The sequence below is a fragment of the Emydura macquarii genome, unplaced genomic scaffold (assembly GCF_026122565.2).
Source record: "Emydura macquarii macquarii isolate MOO-44397 ecotype Brisbane River unplaced genomic scaffold, CSIRO-AGI_Emac_v2 contig_2422, whole genome shotgun sequence".
Lineage (NCBI taxonomy): Eukaryota > Metazoa > Chordata > Testudines > Chelidae > Emydura > Emydura macquarii.
In genome coordinates, this window is record NW_027132559.1 from 37,296,994 (window position 1) to 37,315,822 (window position 18,829).

Here is an 18,829-nt window from a genome sequence, read left to right on the forward strand (position 1 = left end):
TGAAAGTCCACTTTTCCGCCACCTGGAATTGTTTGAATATGCATCACCACTGCATACCTCTGAAGATTACAATTCTGTCTTACTGTTTACTGCTCTTTACACTGGAAGAGGGGAGAAATCTAATTTATTTAATACAAACCTCTGCAGAGAAGAAACTATTTCTCCCCACCCTTTCAAGGTCCTCTCACTTCAAGAATAGTTTTCTGAGCTATGCCTTAGTATTCTGTCCAAATGCTTGCAACAATTTTTGGTTTAAGATCATACTCTAGCTTTACATTTGATGCCTGTTAAACCACGGTCAAAATATGCAGGAATTAGCACATTCTTTGCTATTTTATGTCTGTGTTTTCCTTTCAAAGAAACATATAACTGAGTTTATTGCAAAACAGAGTCCCCAGATAGAAGCACTGGTGCAATGTGAAGAGAACTGAATTACTTATTAATTATTTGTATTACTGTAGCACCTAAAAGCCCTTAACCAAGATAAGGGCCCTATTGTTCTAGGTGCTGTACATATCCATAGTAAAAAATACTGCCTCCTGCCCCCAAGATCTTGCTTTCTAAGTTAAACAAGAACAAGGAAAGGGTGGGAAAAGGAAGTACTATTCTATTAACCTCATTTTACAGATGGGGAACTGAAGCACAAGCAAATTAAGCAACTGAGCCAAGTACACACATGAAGTCTGTGGCGGAGCTGGAAATGGAATGGGGGTCTCCTGAGTCCCAGTCAGTCTTTGACAACCAGGCATCCCTCCTCCCTCACAAAATAATTGTGCAACAGAAAGCCATGTACGAAAAGATGCCCTGTGATGTGTTTTCTATTGAAACATGTTTCAAAAGTGTTAGGAAGAATATCCCCAAAGAATTGTTCTTGGTGGGCTTGGTATTACAAATGGTGCTTCAGCTACACATGCTGTTTCAGATCATGTGGCAGGGCAATTCCAGCAGGGCTTGAAGGGCAGGGATGAAGGCAAGGTGTTAGTACTCTAGAAGGCGGAGGAAAGTCTCCAGAAGGACTCACAAAGCAAATTAAATCCATAAAGATAAGTTCTAAAAAAGGGAGGAAATCAGTGTATTACTCACACACAGCATTCTTTCCTATGGAAAGGAAATGAAAAAAAAAAAACTAAACCCACCAGTTTCCTTAGCTGCCTATATTTTCCATCTATGCTGCTTTGAAATGTAATTCCTAAATGAAATTCAGTTACATAGCCGCTTATAGATCTCACAAGGAGCTTCTACTCCCGTTCCTTTGGCTTCCATTACCATGCAATGTGCATAACTCCAGGGAGGAGTTACGTGCTAATCAATTCCAGTTGTTAAAGGCAAATGACATCCAACTTACTGGCATGACAGACAGGAAAAGAAATCCCATCCCCTCATTTCTTCTCTGGGTACTTCACCCAGCACTGAAAAGCCATCCCCAAACTTGACTCAGTCAAAACTCTGATTTTTCTTTTGGTTTCCAAACAACGTCCCCTCTCTTCCATTCTAAAATAACTTTCAATTTAACTTTCACCAGGAAGTTACAGTTCACTAATACGTCGGGATTTAAATGTCTCTTGTTCCTGCACAAAGGAAGGCGGATTTTTCACATTACTGTACAGCAGACATATTTGAATGGACAGCAAAAATTACAAAAACAAAATGGTGGATGCTTCTATGGCAATATAAGAAAACAATTTCCTCTGCAGAGTGAGGTCCTGCTACCCTTACTCATGCGAGGCGTTTTACTGAAGTCAATGCAACCACTCACAGAAATAAGAGCTGCAGAACTGGACTCTCGATTATTTCCACATAAATAATTAAAGACCCAGTTTTCCCCTTAGACCCACAGAGGCGAAAGGAGTTATGCCTGGACAGCTAAGGGCAACATTGAGCCTCAAGGTCCTGATTCAGCAAAGCATTTAAGCACAAGTCGCTGTTGACATCAATGGAACTACTCACATACTTAAATCTAACCATATGCTTAAATGCTTTGCAGGATAGGGTCCTTAATTTGGAATTATTTTGTTTAATCCACACTCTTTTTTGTATTTTCTGACAACATTACCATTTCAGTTGTCCCATGAACTGCCATAATGTCTTACCTTCCATAGCTGTGCAAAGTCACAAAAAAGCCAGATATTTCTCTAATAGATTTTCCCCACCAAGAATATCACAGTTACAGTGAAATATTTCATCTAAAACCTAACCATGTTTCATATGGTCTTGTCCTATCCTATGCCATAGAGCTGCAAAAAGTGAACATCCATCAGACAAAGATGCTTTGTGTTAAAAAGAAATCTTTGATTTGCTTCAACAGAAATCAGATGTTCTATTTTTTACTGGTTTGGCACAAAAAGCCTTAGCAAGTAATGCTGTTAGTAGCGATGCCCTGTTTTCAAAAGACCCTCTGTTCCTGCCTGTTTGAATTCACTGCGAATGAGGTTTTATCTAGGAGAGAGAGGATGCATTTTTATTTAATCCTCTATGTTTTATCTGTACTTTGCAGAGTCACACAGATCACACATTCCTTTGTACTGAGTGAAGTGGAATCTGACATCACAGGTCAGGATTCCATATTCTCTATTCTCAGGAGGCCTATAGTTCTGGACTTGCAGTGCTCTTCATTTTCACACACTTGCAGCCTGAATTTCTGGGAGATCAATAAGAGCTCATAAACCAGTAGCAATGTGAAGTTTTAGAGGGCAGGCTTTCTAATTAAGTCGTTAAACAGCCAGCCAAGGATCACTTGAATGTGTGGTGGACTTTGATGGGATGCACTCCCCACACTGGCCCTGAGAGGGTAAATTAGGCCCAATTAACCTATAGGCTGCACTGGGAAGAAAGTCAAGAAGTGCTGAGACCTAATTGCTGATGCTTCCCAACTAAGAAGGAACAAGCAGGGCAAGTATAAAGCCAGGTAGCTGGCAACAGAAGGGGGCTGTAGGGGAAGTAGTCTGCAGTCACTCCTTGAGAGGAAGGTGCTTGGGTTGGCAAATTCAGAGAGAGCTGTGAAGCCAGAAGGTAGTGCTATGAAGTAGGAAGTAGTCCGGGGAAAAGCAACATAGTCTGAGAGTGAGCCCCCTGTTACTAGAGATAGTAACTGGAACCTGGAGTGGCGGGCAGGCCTGGGTTCCCCTCCCAGCCACTAGAAGAGTGGCATGGTTAGAGCAGTGAAGGGAAGACTGCCATTTTGTAGAGTGAGACTTTGATACCCTGGAATGGGGAAACATGTCTAGTGACCTGGCTCGAGGGCCAAGTCCCAAAAAGGGAACACCCTGAGTTGCAGAGGGTGTGAGAGGACAACGGGGGAATTGCTGCCAGAGGAGGGTGCAATGTCTGGCTAGAGCTAATCCCCAAAATGAGCAGGAGGAGTGCCACTAATGGTAAGTGAACCCTGTGACATGGACACAAAAATAATAATCAAGCCGGAATTATTTTTGCCCATGGAGTCAACTCTCTACAATTCTATAACAAAATCTATCTGGACAGGCCATTACATGGGTGTCCAAGGTGTCACTGAGCATGCAAGGAGCTTATGTCTCACCCTACCCCATGAGAGGGCAAGTCATAGTGCAGGGAATCCTCACTCTGTGCACTTGTGGGGCACATACAGCCCCTAAGAATGTGGAGGAGGATGCATCACCATGATACAGCTGCACCATGTCTCCCTAAAGATGCTCTGGGCTGCTATGGGAGCATGTTTTATGTGTAATTGGCAGCTTATGGAAGAAAGATGGAGGCGCAAAGTGGTGGAGCAAAGAAAGCTGTGCCACAGATTTACTATTGTATTACATTTGAAGTTTAGCTCTTAAATGAATAAATGCAGAATGTGATTGCCTGGCAAATATCCTGAAATCAACTGCAGCTTAGATTGTACAATAAATTTCCTCTTTGTGAATGTTTCCCTAAGACTTGTTCAGGAAACTTTTGAAATATCCATTGTTACTTACAGCGACATTGTCGTAGTCACAGGAGTGGTGAAGTTCAGTGTCAAAATCTGAGAAGTTCAGTAAAACACGGTGCCTATGGTCAACTTGGATAACCCAAGAACAGTCAGTGTTGTCATTGTAAGGTTGAGGGTAGTTTGGAGAATGGATTTCACCACTGGACGCTTGGAAAACTCCACCACAACCTGGAAAGGGTGTAATCAACATCTATCAAAAATGCCTCATTTAACCTCAGCAAGAATTTAGCTGACTTTTAATCTAAACAGTTAAATATCTTGAGTTTCTTATTTTCTGTTAAGGACGTAGGAATCACTAAATTGGATCAGACCAATACTTCATCTGATTCAGTGTCCTGTCTCTGACCAGTCCAGTGCCAGATGACTAAGAGGAAAATGTAAAACTTTCATAATGGGCAACTATGCCTATAAGGGAAATTTCTTTTTACCCCAGGCAGATAGTGGATGGCTTATATGCTGAAGCATGAGGGTGGATAACCCTTATGACTTTAATTTTAGCTATTGTAAATGCAATTTAAAAAAAAAATATTTTCTGCCTCAGTATCATAGATGCTTTACGCAGTCCAAATGGTTGGATTTGGCATATTGAGAAATCAAAGATTAGAAGTAATTTAAGTAGGGGTGAGAAAAGCAGTTCAGAAAACATAAGAACAACCTTGAATCTCATCTCTATTCTGAAGAAAGGGAATACCCCTTCACACATTTGGATAAATGCTTCTCTTCTTACAACAACTGGCTACATAAAACACACAATACTGGACTTACTGGACTTTGGATCTGATCCAGAATGGCAATTCCTATATTCCTACTCTAGAGCTTTCCTGAGGGATCTAATTCATTCTGTGATACTTCTGAGCAGAATAACACCAAAACTCATAATATCTCAACAGACCAGTACAGCAGAGCCACCAAGAAACTTTCATACTTTTCAAAGGGAGCAACACCAGTGAGAGGATTTATTGGCAGTTTGGAAAGGGTGATTTGCAGAAAGGGAGCCAGATGTTACAGAGTCTGTTAGAGAGGGATGAAGCCTATTGGAAGTAAGGAAATTGTGTAGCTGTTGGGGTCCAGTGTGAGGGATCCTCAGAGGAGAGAGTGAGAAAATCCCATAAAGAGTGAGGAAAGAGAAGACCTCATAAATTTCAAATAGTTTGGATGAACTTTAGATAAGCATCCCAACACTTGTGGGAAGGGCTTAACTAAAATAAACATTTGAGGTTGCCCTTTTAGTAAGAAAAATCTGGAATATTTCATTGAGAATGGAGAAGTATGAACTTCACACAAATAAATAAATCAGTTCATTTAGTGAAGTGGGAGAGCAGCAATTAAAATCCACATCTATTCGCTATTCAGCTAGGTTGTTTACTGGTAATTAGCTTTCAGAAGAACTCTTGCTTAAACCCATATTGTTGGATCTAGCACCCCTAGCTGTGTGTAGAATTGGGAGTTGCGAGAATAATAGTAACCTTTGAAATCAGATCAAGAGTACTCATGCCTGTGCTGAAGGTCTACTGCACTCAGGGGATGTATAACTGTACCACACCCTTCCTTCCACTTCCTGCCCTGCCTTGTCAAGAAAAGAATTTCCAACTACCACGGGTAAAGTAGGAAGTACATATGGATCTTTGCAAGAGACTTTTTTAATAGAATTCAAATTACTTGTAAGTAGAGCTGGGTAAAAATCATTCAGAAACAGTTAAATTTATCCCAGTACATAGGGTCAACACAAGGCCTATGTACTATCTAAGTCTCACATAAGCCATCTTCTTGGGCCTGGTCTACACTTAAAAATTAGATTGACCTAGCTACGTCACTCAAGGCTGTGAAAAGTTCTGTGCCCTGAGCGACATAGTTAGGTTGACCTAACCAGATGTAGATGTGGCTAGGTCAACGGAAAAATTCTTCCATTGACCTAGCTACTGCCTCTTAGAGCGGTGGATTAACTACATTGACAGAAAAACCCCTTCTATCAATGTAGGAAGCGTCTACACTATGGCACTACAGTGGCATAGCTGCAGCAATGCAGACATGGCCTTGGACAAGATGAAGTGGGATATAGCCTTGCATTGACTCTCTGCATAGGTGCAAATTTCACCCAAACGTTTTGATGGCTTCTAAATAAACTTTTACTTTGATGGTGTTTGTGCCCTCATGTTCAGACTTATTTGCAGTTTTCTTTATGTCAATGTTCACAAAAAGCAAATCTCAGACCTTGATCTCCCCAGTCAAGATTAATTTTAAGGAAGGTAAAGGAAACTTGTTTTGGTGGAGGCAGCAGTATTGTAGTTCATTCCAGTTGTCCAATCAGGGAACAGAAACAATCCCATATAACTTGGTGGCCAGTCACAGAGCTTGAATACTGAATTGTGAATACAGAGTACTAGCAGTGAGTATTTGCTGGGTGATCCATATGCTGAGGTTTGTTTGCACAAATTATGTTTACACAATACTGAAAAACTAATACATTTGTCAAAATGGTAGCCTGTTCATGGACAAATCACATCCAGGAAAAAGACCAACATTGTGAATTGCTAATGCAGGTCTCCTGTGAAATAATGTAGCCTCCCCTTTCTATTTCCATATTTGTACATTCACACTTGATTTAAAAACATTCAGATCCCTAGTCACAATTATTAACTGCAGAGACAGCTAGGGAGTCTGGAATAGGATGGGAGAAAAAGATATAAGATACCATGTTGAGTGGTAAATCTTCTCAAACTCTTGGAAACTGAGAGGCCCAAGCCTTTACAGGACTCCAAAGGACCCTCATTAGTGGGAAGAACAAGTTAGTCTGTTTCTAACTATGTCCTCCTGGTAGAGGTTAAAATGCTTGAGTGCAGTATCAAGGGTGGCCATAGAATATCCAGAGCTGCTGACAGTAATTCCTTACACAGCCTTAGGAACCTCAAGATGTGAGGTTCAACATGTAAGAGATGTTCCTCAGGAAACACACAGGATAAAGCCCAGCATCTCAGAGCTCCTCCCTTTTTAAATTCCTTTGGTAGCATCATCTGGTGACAAGGGGTAGGAAGTCTATCCATCCAAATCCCTCTCCTACCCCCTCCACCCCACACTTCATTGTGCATCTGTGGGATCCTCTGGGTTCTGCTCCACCAGCCCTTTAACAGCGATAGCGTAAAAGGCTCTGGGGCAAAACTACACATTACCGTATGCAAATCACTCATTCTGCCAGCTAGGCAAATAACCAATATATAGGATGCAGTTATTATAATGGTGAATCACACCCCCAGGCATTATCTTCCTAAACAGGGTGCAAAACTTGCATCCTGGTTTAGGAATTTCTTTCTTCCTCATCTTTTCTATTGAGAAAATATGATTTCTTTTAAACAGGAGAAATGCAGTTAAATAAACAGAGACACTGTTTGAATATAATCTCTTTTTTAAAGAGAAAAACACATTTTGAAGTAGATTTTCTCCCCATTCTACACCTTTTTTTGTGACAGATAGGGAAATGCAGCCATTCCCTGATCCTTCATCATCTTTCCCACAACCCCCAGCACAAGAAACACATCAGGGTGGGGTGGAGGTATGGCTGCAGCACACTGTGCTCTACACCTACACTTATCTAGAAGATGTCCCTTGAGAACCACTACTGGCTGGTGCATGTTGGAACATCGCTCTGCAGGCTACTCTACGTATGCCCAGAACTGGGCAGATTATAATCAGCTTTTCCTGATAACTGCCCTGCATCTCTGCTGCGCCCAGCTTCAGAACTAGCTCTTTAAATCTCAGAAGGAAAATAATCCGATAGAATCAAGTCAGCTCAGCTCCAGGCTCCCAGCTCTGAGAAAAGAACTGGAGAGTGCCATGCACATCCTTGATGCAGATGCCCCTTTGCAGTTGTTTGGGCGCTCGTGACTGCATTTTGATTTCTTCTTCCAATAGTTCACCCAGAGCCAGACTCCACACAGAACCAGGAATATGCCAAGTCCAACAATGGGAACCTGTGTAGAAGGCTAGGGAAGGGGAATTTCTATTTCATAGAAGAACACAGATATATCTAAATAAACTAACAACTACAAGGCTCATTCTATGATGAGCACATGGGAGATATATGAACTGAAACCAAAAATGTAAAACTTGAATGTCTAAAGTTAGGCACTTAAATACACACTTTAGCATCTAAAAATGGCAAGTGAGCGACTTTCAGAGACCCTGTGCACCCACATTGACTTCACACTAGTGGAGAAGCACATCTGGATTTAGGTACCTAATTTCAGGCACCCAAGTTTGAAAACTTTGGTCTTAACTTTTATTACCAAGGCTGAGCACATTAACCAGGCATTTTTCATTTCAAAGGTTACAGAATGTAGCTAAGCTTGTCATGACAGTGTGAGGGGAAGGCTGCTCTGAAGCCCAGACAATGTGATGCAGAGGTTGGCATAGCAGGCCAATAGTCATCAGTTTATTACTGAATAGCGGAGTGCTTAGATGCACAATGCCCCCAGGACTTATTGGATTGCCAGTAACTTCCAGAACCTCCTTTCTGAAAGTAACTGTCAGTTGCAGCAAAGCCATATACAAAAATCATGTACTTTGTGAAAGGAAACACGCAAAAAGGAGGGGAGATTTCTTTTTTTATGGTTCAGATTCTTTTTTTAGGGCTCTGGACCCGTTCCAGTTTCCTTCATTTGTGCATTATAGTCTAAAGGGCACAATACACAGAGGAAAAACAAATAGAGAAGGACGAGCAGAGCTGCCAGTGATTTTAGCAAAATACAGAATTTAAGTTCAACAAAGACATTTTGAAACTCTCATTAAATTTCTCATTCCCAGCAAACCAGCTTCAATTCAGTGTTTCCAAATACACAATTTCCTGGAAAATTGGTGCTGGCAAACAGCACCTGAATACATGCTTGTAAATAAGCATCCAACATGCTCTTCAGCACTCTGAATTTAAGGCCTTTTTCAAAAGATTTTCTGTACTGTTTGGAAAAGCAGTGTAATGTATTTCAGTCTTCTCTATGGCTTTTGCCTGCTGTCATTTGTAAAATATCTCATTTCACTGTCTACTGCTGAGACTTTGAATAATTGAATGAGGGATAGGTGAACCCTGCAGAGTTCAAGGATTTATTAATCATTCCAAATAGTTTGGGAGTTCACAAGGTTATCAAAACTAGTTTGAATTCTCAGATCTTTTTTCACTTTGAAATTTAAAACCAAAAGAGCCATTGAATTAAAAAAAAATTATTTCTAGCTATAGGGGAGCCTGTGAGATTAGTTAGGGATAGAAGAATCCCCCACAAGACCAAGTTGCTACAAGTTGATATTCTATATATGGCCTATTTATTGCATTTCTTTTCCCATTAGAATTTATCTGTCTTCCCCTATCCCCTTTTCACAGTTTCTCCTAAATGAAATGCAACTCCAGTAACATTTTGGTTCAAGTCAAACTTTCAAACCCACAATATTTGAAGCAGTTAAAAATGTATGCAAAACTAGTTCACTCATCCCCACTTCTTAATGGACTTCATCAGTTTTCATCAGCACTGTTCCCCACACACTCACCTCCTAGTGTCTCTTGCCAAGTAGCATTGAACCCCCTCCCATTCACATTTATATCTGATTTGAATCGGATTGCCATGGAATTGCCAGTGCTAGAGACTCGTAGGGGGTTCTCTGCTGGTCTTGAAACACACAGTTGGGCCAGCCTAGGAGAGAGAAAATCAGGACCACCGTAGATCTGGAAATAGAAGGGAAAATTGGAGGTAAAGGCCTTTTAAGAGATAGTTCACCATAACAGAGTAAATCACAACAAACTGCAAACTGCTTAATACATGCAATATTTGGGAGATATTTTATGAATTCAGAATTAACTCAAAAAACCCATGGCCCTAAAATTATTGAATGTGACTCCAAATTTTAAGACACACTCATTGCTACAGTGTGCTCAAACTGATCAGCCATGAAAAAGATGATTTTTCTGAACTACCCATATTCAGTATGTGAACAGAAGTTGTGTAAAGGGCATTAAGGAGTGACGGGCAAAACCAGCATATTCTGCACACATTGACCAGACAATGGGAGTCTCATCTCCTGAATGGTCAATGTGCCATCCTCTGAAAGATCATCTCATGTCTGTCAGAGGCACTAGAACACTTGACTCACCCAGTCAGTGAGTGAGTACAAGATTATAGATGAACTTTTCACATGCTTTGTGCATACAGTAAGAATTTTTTCTGGGATTTAAACCCTCTTTCCCCTCCATACCATCCCCTCCAATCTATATCCAATCCTGATTGCCTTCTATGATGAGATGACTGGCTCTGTGGACGTGGAGAAAGCGGTGGACGTGATATATCTTGACTTTAGCAAAGATTTTGATATGGTCTCTCATAGTATTCTTGCCCGCAAGTTAAAGAAGTATGGGTTGGATGAATGGACTATAAGGTGGATAGAAAGCTGGCTAGATCATTGGGCTCAACAGGTGATGATCAATGGCTCAATGTCTAGTTGGCAGCTGGTAACAAGCGGAAGGCACCAGGGGTCGGTGCTGGGGTCGGTTTTGTTCAACATCTTCATTAATGATCTGGAGATGGAGTGGATTGTACCCTCAGCAAGTTTGTAGATGACACTAAGCAGGGGAGAGTGGTAGATATGCTGGAGGGTAAGGATAGGATACAGAGTGACCTAGACAAATTGGAATATTGGATCAAAAGAAATCTGATGGGGTTCAACAAGGACAAGTGCAGAGCCTGCACTTAGGACGGAAGAATCCCATGCACTGCTACAGACTGGGGAGTGACTGACTAGGTAGCAGGTCGGCAGAAAAGGACCTGGGGGTTACAGTGGCCAAAAAGCTGGATATAAATCAACAGTGTGCCCTTATCGCCAAGAAGGCTAATGGCATATTGGGCTGCATTAGTAGGAACACTGCCAGCAGATTGAGGGAAGTGATTATTCCCCTCTATTCAGCATTGGTGAGGCCACATTTGGAGTAGTGTGTCCAGTTTTGGGTCCCTCACTACAGAAAGAATGTGGACAAATTGGATAGAGTCCAGCGGACAGCAACGAAAATGATTAGGGGACTGAAGCACATGACTTATAAGGAGAGGCTGAAGGAACTAGGCTTGTTTAGTCTGCAGAAAAAAAGAGTGAGGGAGGATTTGATAGCAGCTTTCAACTACTTGAAGTGGGGTTCCAGGGAGGATGGAGCTTGGCTGTTCGCAGCGGTAGCAGATGACAGAACTAGGAGCAATGGTCTCAAATTGAATTGCGGAGGTCTAGGTTGGATATTAGGAAAAACCTTTTTACTAGAAGGGTGGTTACGTAGAGAGGTGGTGGAATCTCCATCCTTTAGAGGTTTTTAAGGACCGGCTTGGCAAAGGCCTGGCTGAGATGATTTAGTTGGGGTTGGTCCTGCTTTGAGCAGGTGGTTGGACTAGTTGACTTCCTGAGGTCCCTTCCAACCCTAATATTCTATGATTCTATATCTATATAAAATTAGAACATTATTTTTGTGTGGACATAAATACGTGCTTTTCTTGCTCTTGTTGGTACAATTTGTATCTCTTTGCTGAAGCCTATTCTGATTAGTTGTCCTTATTAGGTGAGTTTGGACTGACTTCTTAGTTTTAGACCAGATTCTCCCATCTTTCCTCAGGTTGCAATTCCATTGACTTAATTGGCTGAATACAGCCCCAAGCTACTGGGCCTTGACCAAGGAAGTAAAATGAAGATTTTGTAAAAACTCTTTCGAGACAAATGTATTCCTGGTACAGTTAAAAAAAAATCGTCTCCACAGCACGCATTAACAGGTATATGGATGTTATTGCTTCTTATTTAGCAGAATTAACCTCACCAAAATCCATCTGTCAATCTCATAGTATCATATTGGAAGGTCATCAAGCCCACCACCATTACCACCACCACTGTTCCACACTCATAGTGATTTTTGAATTGCGCAGTAAGGATAGAGTACAACTATGTAATTCTAGTTCTTGATTTCACATTCTCCCAAGTTTGGACTGGGCCTATTTGTACTTGGTGGGCCAGACTTACCCTCCCTGAATTAGCATGGCTTCTTACAGCTGCTGGAAGGGCAGATGCTGGGTAAAATTTTCTAAGTGCTTAAGTGAGATAGGTGCCTAAGCCCCACTGAAAGTCAGTTGGATGTAGATGCCTAACTCACTTACATGATTTTGAAAATTATACCCTCTGTTTTGGCTCCCTGCCCTCGATCAGGGGCTCTACCAGAGGAGGGCAGCTTAAAAAGCCCCTTAATAGGCGTCCCAATGGTGGAGGCTGCTGAGAGAATACACCAGATTACAGTTGTCATGAGCATAGCAGGCTCTCAGTCTGGTTGCTAGGAAATCCAGCAGGCCCAACTGGGTACTATGACCCGTCTCCAAACGGGTGCTTCCTGACTGGACAGAGGAGCTGGAGGCCTGCTACCTGAGCCTTGCAGCAGCTGTTCAATGCAGACCACGCCCAGAGCTGCATTTGCCCTGCTCCGGCTTCCAGTCCTTGTTCCAGTCCCTCTGTGGCCTGGCTCAAGTCTTCACTCCAGCCTTCTTCCAATCCAGTTCCAGCCTTGACTCCTGTCGGCTCCAGGCTAGTCTTTGACTCTATGTCCTATGCACAATCATGACTACAGTTCTGACCTTTGGCTTGGCTTCTCAACCCTGACTTCAGATTTACCCCAGCCTGGTACCTGGCTCCTAGATCTACACTTGCCTTTATTCTGAACGGTCACCCCAAACACCAGAAAAAGTCCTGCTCCACCCACTAGGTAAGCCATCCACACCCTTGCAGTTTACAACAGTATTCCCTAGTTGTTCAACAAATGCCTATGCCCATTCTTAGCCAGTGCCAACTAAATCTTTAGCTGTTTTGGCCCCTAACACTACAACAGAGGATGAGAAATTGTGGCAACAAACCCCAGCAGGTATTCTACCATCAGAACCCTGTGCTTAGAATTCTGCGAGCAGACACAAGTAGAAAACCAGGCTGAATCTGTCCCAGTATTTTAATAATCTGGTGAACTTCAAAAGGTTGAGAAAAACATCAGATGAACACACCCCTTCAAATTAACCTGATGGAAATTCCACAAAAAAACAACTTTTCACGTGGCATTCCTGCTTCTGGTCTCTTCTGAAGATAGGTGCAGATGGGCGCAAACATGACCTTTTAACAAACTCCCTCAGACATTTTGGACTGAAGAAATGGTTCATGTGCTGTCTAAGCTGTAGGTCAAAGTTCTGATCAAGTATTTTAGAATCCTGTACTAGTGCCACCACCCCTAAACACCAAGGATAAGTGCAATGTAGCCCTGGGTGTTTTGCTTCATTGTGCACTATCACAATGGGATGCCCCACCCTGCCCTGCCCATAGGGACATGGCGGGGAAACAACAACCTTGCCTTTTGCCAGTGAAAACATTGAGTGGACAAAGCAGCGCTTCCTACTCTGCACCTTTAATCCCTACAAGGAGTAACAAATAAACAGGTTTTTAAACATTACAGTCTCTACAGGACATCCAGAGCGTTCTGTCTTTGTTTTTCGTGGTTTATTTCACAAACCTAATTGCCTGAATGCTTGCTTTAATTTTGGATAGGAGCAGATTTTTGGTTTCCAGAGAGAAGCAGCATGACTTAAATCTATAACAGCTCCTCTGTCACTAATGGTCTCAAGACATTCTGGACAAATCAGAATGAATGAAATTGCTGTTCCAATGAGGGCTTCATAATGAATCAGCAACAGTCCTGGGAAGAAGCATATGTCTGTGCTTGAAGCTCAATTTCAGCAATAAAACTTCACTGCTTGGATGCCTGAGTGGGGTAACAACTCCTACAATTGTCAGAACAAAGCCTGTTCACAGTGTGATCCATTTTTCTCTTGCTTGGGGTCTCTCTCCCTGACTCAGGGCTCTAGCACAGTATGTAGCCAAAAACATGTGTTCTTAATCATCTAAACCTGTCCAGTAACAATATTTGGCATGAAAACTAAGTAGGCATATTCCAGTCTAATGAAAATAATGCGTATGTCTCTAAGATATTCTCATTGTGTTCCCACTTTCCTAGGGACACCTTCATGTTGTGGACCAAATGGACCAAATTCAACACTGACAAACTCCCCTCTTTTCTGTGTGTTACACCAGGGGTGAATTTAGCCCATCTTGAACAGTTATACGTATTGTTGAGACCATCAAACCAAAAAAGACAGGGGGAAGAAAAAGTTAGTGGAAACTGAATTTCTGTTATTCTTTTATGTTATTCGCCTGTTTCACATTTGCCTCCTGTACAATTTCAAAATCAAAAGGGCTAGTCAAAGCTAAGCAATTGTGTTGCTTTATTACAGTTAGGAGTGGATTGATTTCCATTTTTCCTTTATGCCAGTTCAACTAATCAGACACTTTCACAAGGGCTGCAGCAACAACAAACCAAAGTGTTTCCATGACAAAAAGCAATAAAATGCTACTTTTGGCTACAGAGGAGAAAACCAATAGCTACCACATGAATGTCTAAAACAAAAGTGGGTAGAAAGTATGGAAAAAATTCTAGGGTGTGGTTCATGCAGAACTACAGTGCCTGAGCTGTAGAAATATAAAAATAAAAAATAATCTGTCTAAATAGAACACCTGATTCAGAGATAACATTTTTTTTTTTGATTGAATGGTTGGGGTGCAGGGCAAATCAATAAAGCCGGTGGTTTTAGTCTGTTTTTATCTTTTGCTTCTGCCCTGTTAGCTCCATTTATTGTTACAATCAAGTCAGCATTCCAGAGTTATGAGCAACAGAAAGGCTGTTTTTATGTGGCCGGCTATCATCATGACACAGATTTCTGAGAATAAAACTGGTCCATTTAAACTGACTGCTTGGTAAGAAGGGACTAGGCTTCATTGGAAAGACAAAGTTACTTGTGGCATTAAGATCTAATCAACCTGTCTCTTTATATTTAAGTGAAAGGAAAGGGTACACAATAAGGATAGATGTGGTGTAACAGATTGGCAAAATCCTTTCATTTCCAATCCACAGCCCCATCTTGTCATGGCAGCACAGAATTTCCCTCTGAAGTTTACAAAATGCCAGTGGATGATAAATAGGACATTAAATAACTAACAATGGAAACATAATGATTGCTCTATGTTTATGTATTTTCAATCGAAACTGCGTTTTCAATGTTAATTTTAAACTCTACCTTTATTATCCAACAGGGATTTCTTCAATTATTTTAAAATGTAAAAACATCCCAACAAAAATCAAGAAAATGCCCCAGCCAAGTGTTGTCTATTTTTTTTTATTTCAGTACATGTCAAGGAAATCACCTCCTTTCAATATGTGGCATGTGCAGCATTTAAAAAGGCAACTGAACTCAGTTTTTACTATAGAAGACCTCACTCACATCATGAGAAGTCTTAAAAACAATCACTATGTTCATTGTTGACATGTGGGGCCATTTCTAAAGCACTGGAAACTGCAGGTTTTTTTTTTCTTGAATGCATACGTGAGAGATGCCTGCTTTCAAAGTGCCTGCTTTCAAAGCAAAAGCAACATCATCTACACATTCTTGCGCCTCAAAGAAGTGGCTTTTAAATGGCAGAGGGGAGCTATTCTCTGTGGATGAGGCTTAGAGCTTTATAAGCTCTGGATAATATTTTGCAACTTGGGTAACCTACATTTAGTCTATGTCTACACTAGGAGTTAGGGGTGTGATTCCCCTGCTCATGTACACATACTTCTGCTAGGTCGCATTGAGTTAGTGCAAATATAAATAGCAATGTAAACGCAGTAGCACAGGTAACAGCAGAGGAGGCATGATTGAGCCATGCTGAGTACGTACCCAGTGGTTTCAGGTGGGTTTGTACATGGCATTGTTCCGCTACCTGTACTACCACTGCTACCCCACTATTTATATTTGCATTAGCGTGACATTTTATTCTATTTTTTCCCCACTTTTCAGCTACCTAGCTAAATATGAATTTAGGTGCTGGCCTTTAGGCTCCCAGGTGCCAACATTTTTGCCTTTGTTTTAAAATATAAACAAAGCTGAAGTGTACTTGCTCAGTGCCGAATGCTGGTTTGAATGCATCGCAAGTGACAATGGCTGGGATTTCAAAATTCTGGTAGGGCTTTGCAGAACTTTGTAGTGTGATGCTTAGATACATTGGACCATTGGACCAGACCACAGCAGAGAAAACAGTCAACTTAACAACAGCCCCTGATAATAGTTATCCATTATCCACTACATTTCCACCAAAACAGAGTGGTAATTTGGTTTAAACATGTGATTTCTATTCTGAAGAGCTAGAAAATAAGAGTGTAATGGAGTCAATGGAGCTCCCTCAAGCCTCACTCCTGCAAAGACACTGAAGTCAATGGGACTAGTATTCACAGTGCATAAAGTGAAGCACGTGCACAAATCTTTGCAGGATCGGGATCTTAGTTTCCTCTCCAAGCAGGGAAGCCTTGTTTTAGAATCAAGAATCCCGAGTTCAATTGTGTTACCTCTGTTTGTGTGTGTGAATGTTGAACAACCAGGGTATTTGGCTGTGTAGATGTTTCTTACTAGACATTAACACCCTTATTTGTTCAGGAGCAGGGGTTGCCCTTCACTGCCATTTGGATGATCCATGACAGTAATCTCCTCACAATAGGCCTCCACAAGGGGCTTCCACCGTAATTACCTGCTTCCTTCCTATTACTCCATTATATGGATTGTCCTCTGGCATGAGGACAATGTATCCTTTTACAGTAGAGTACTGCCGTGTTACATACTTCATAAAAGGTGCTTTATTTAAAGACTAAGAGATCCTCAGGGCAGTGCTGGCTTTTACTATGTGCATGTACAGTGCCTAGCACCCTAGGACCGTGTTCTTGATTGGGGCCTCTAGAGCTACAGCCATAGAAAGAAACACTGCCAATAGGGCTATTTTTGCCCTCCTCTGAAAATTCTGACATGGGCCATAATCAGAGACAGATGACGGAAGATAGGGCCTGTTCTGGTCGTGCAGGTCTTTTGTGTTTCTGCGCTCAAGATAGAAACATGCGGAACTTGCATATTTCAGAAGGCTGCAACTAAAGCTCTTACCTCCAAAACACCAGAGTTGCAGTCGGAATGATAATCAAGGTTGAATTCTTGAATGGTGAGTTGAATGCTGCTACCAGGTGCTGTGTCAATGTACCAGACACATTCCTTATTGCTTGGGTACCTGCTTGGGTAGCCAGGACTATTGAAAGATCCTGATGCACCAGAGAGTTCTCCACCACAACCTGTTAAAGTGGCAAGGCAGGCTGGTCAATTAAGTACTGTAGAAACAAAACCATCTGACAACTACAATTTGACTCAAAGAGAGATATCAGCACATTTTTAATCTGCAAATCCTGTACAATCACTTGGGCTGTGATCTCGTAATGGCAAGTTTGGCGAGAAATCACTGACTTGTAATGACTAAAATGTAAAACTTCATGGCATGAAAATCCCTTGGCAGGGAAGCCAGTTGGTTGTGTAATCACTGCCTCCTTTGTCTCTCTTATTTGGGGAAATGTATGTGCAATAAAACTGTCAAACCAACAGGCTACCCACACACAGCAATCTCCTTTCTTACTTACACACACATTTGAAAAATAGGTCGGTTTAGAAATATTTAACCAAAGTAACTTGTAAATGTGTAAGAAAGAGACTCAAAGTAGCGTCTATACTGTTGCTGATCAGTGGAGAGGAGGGCATTCTCACAATTACCTTATCTGCGCTAGGGAAACACGGGAAAAAGATTCCCACCAGAATCAGTGGGAGCCTTCGGGTTCTCGTGGTCAGGCCCATTTTTACCACAAGATTCCAGATATTGACAGACTATGTTGAATCCGGGGTACTTCAAAATCTAGGGCCAGATCACCAGCCCCCACCCTGACTGGCACTGCTCAGAGAGTGTAGCAGTCACAGAGCTACCATAAGGAGAAAGCCAGGGATTCCATGTAGGTAGGGGAATTGCCGGGTGGTGTAAAGCTTCTATGCCACTGGCACATTGTTGGACATGTAGGGGGCATTTCAAGACAGGACAGGGAAGGATATAGTCAAATCATGCTCGGATCCTGGGTCAGCAAAATAACCCCAAAAAGGCTGTTCCAGTCAATGCAACTGAGAGCAGCCCTTTAATTAAGAAGGTGTAAAGGCAGCTTCACATTGTGCACTTCAGCTGGGCCTAAGGTTCTGGCCCCTCAAGTTATCATTAAATGCATGGGAAATGTCCTACTCACAGCTAGTGTCAACCACATAATACATACCAGCAATAGAACGTCCCTAGTTTAAAATAAATAAAGTTCTCTTTAATGCAGGTAAACTGATTGTGCTGTAGTACTTTTCCTTTTCATGAAGCTGATTTCTCGCCGATGTGTTTTGGGTCTCAGTTTTAAGTGAGTTATTTCCACTCATCTTCAAGTGTGAGCAGCTCACGTCAGGCAAAGCAGCAGGGAGGAAGTGAAGCATGGGGTAGAGGGGCAGAAGACAGAGGTACAAAAGACATCAGTGGGGATAAGAGGAGGGGACTGGAGATGGTGCCACCTCCCCTATCCTATACTACTTCTGCTACAGAAGCCTCCCCCACCGCATTGATGCTGGGGAGAGGGAAAGAAGTAGAAGGCTTTTTGAAACTGAGGACCAGATTTTTAAATAGTGGCTTCCATTTTCCTAGGCATAATTTTGCACCAGCAACTATTTGTAGGCACAAATTAGGTGATTCAGATTTCTAAAATACCTTATCTGTGAGGAAAAGCAGAGGCAGACATTTAAATAGCCTGTACTGTATTGCAATGATTTGTGCTCACAAATTTGCAGGCGTAATAATAGACTCCTAAATCAGGCCAAGCTGACAATCACACACTCAGTAGTTCAGTCTAGATCTTTATAATTTCAACCATTT

General features: G+C 41.7%; 1 protein-coding gene across 4 annotated transcripts in view; it reads right to left on the reverse strand.

Annotated features, from left to right (window-relative positions):
• Window positions 1–18,829, reverse strand: part of CUBN (cubilin) — a 196,380-nt gene that overhangs the window by 89,743 nt on the left and 87,808 nt on the right. For all 4 annotated transcript variants that reach the window (XM_067562300.1, XM_067562301.1, XM_067562299.1 and 1 more), the window contains 3 exons: window positions 17,002–17,183; window positions 9,482–9,656; window positions 3,939–4,120 (listed from right to left, as the gene is read on the reverse strand). In XM_067562300.1, the coding sequence (XP_067418401.1) occupies window positions 3,939–4,120; window positions 9,482–9,656; window positions 17,002–17,183 (539 nt within the window). The remainder of the gene's footprint in view (window positions 1–3,938; window positions 4,121–9,481; window positions 9,657–17,001; window positions 17,184–18,829) is intronic.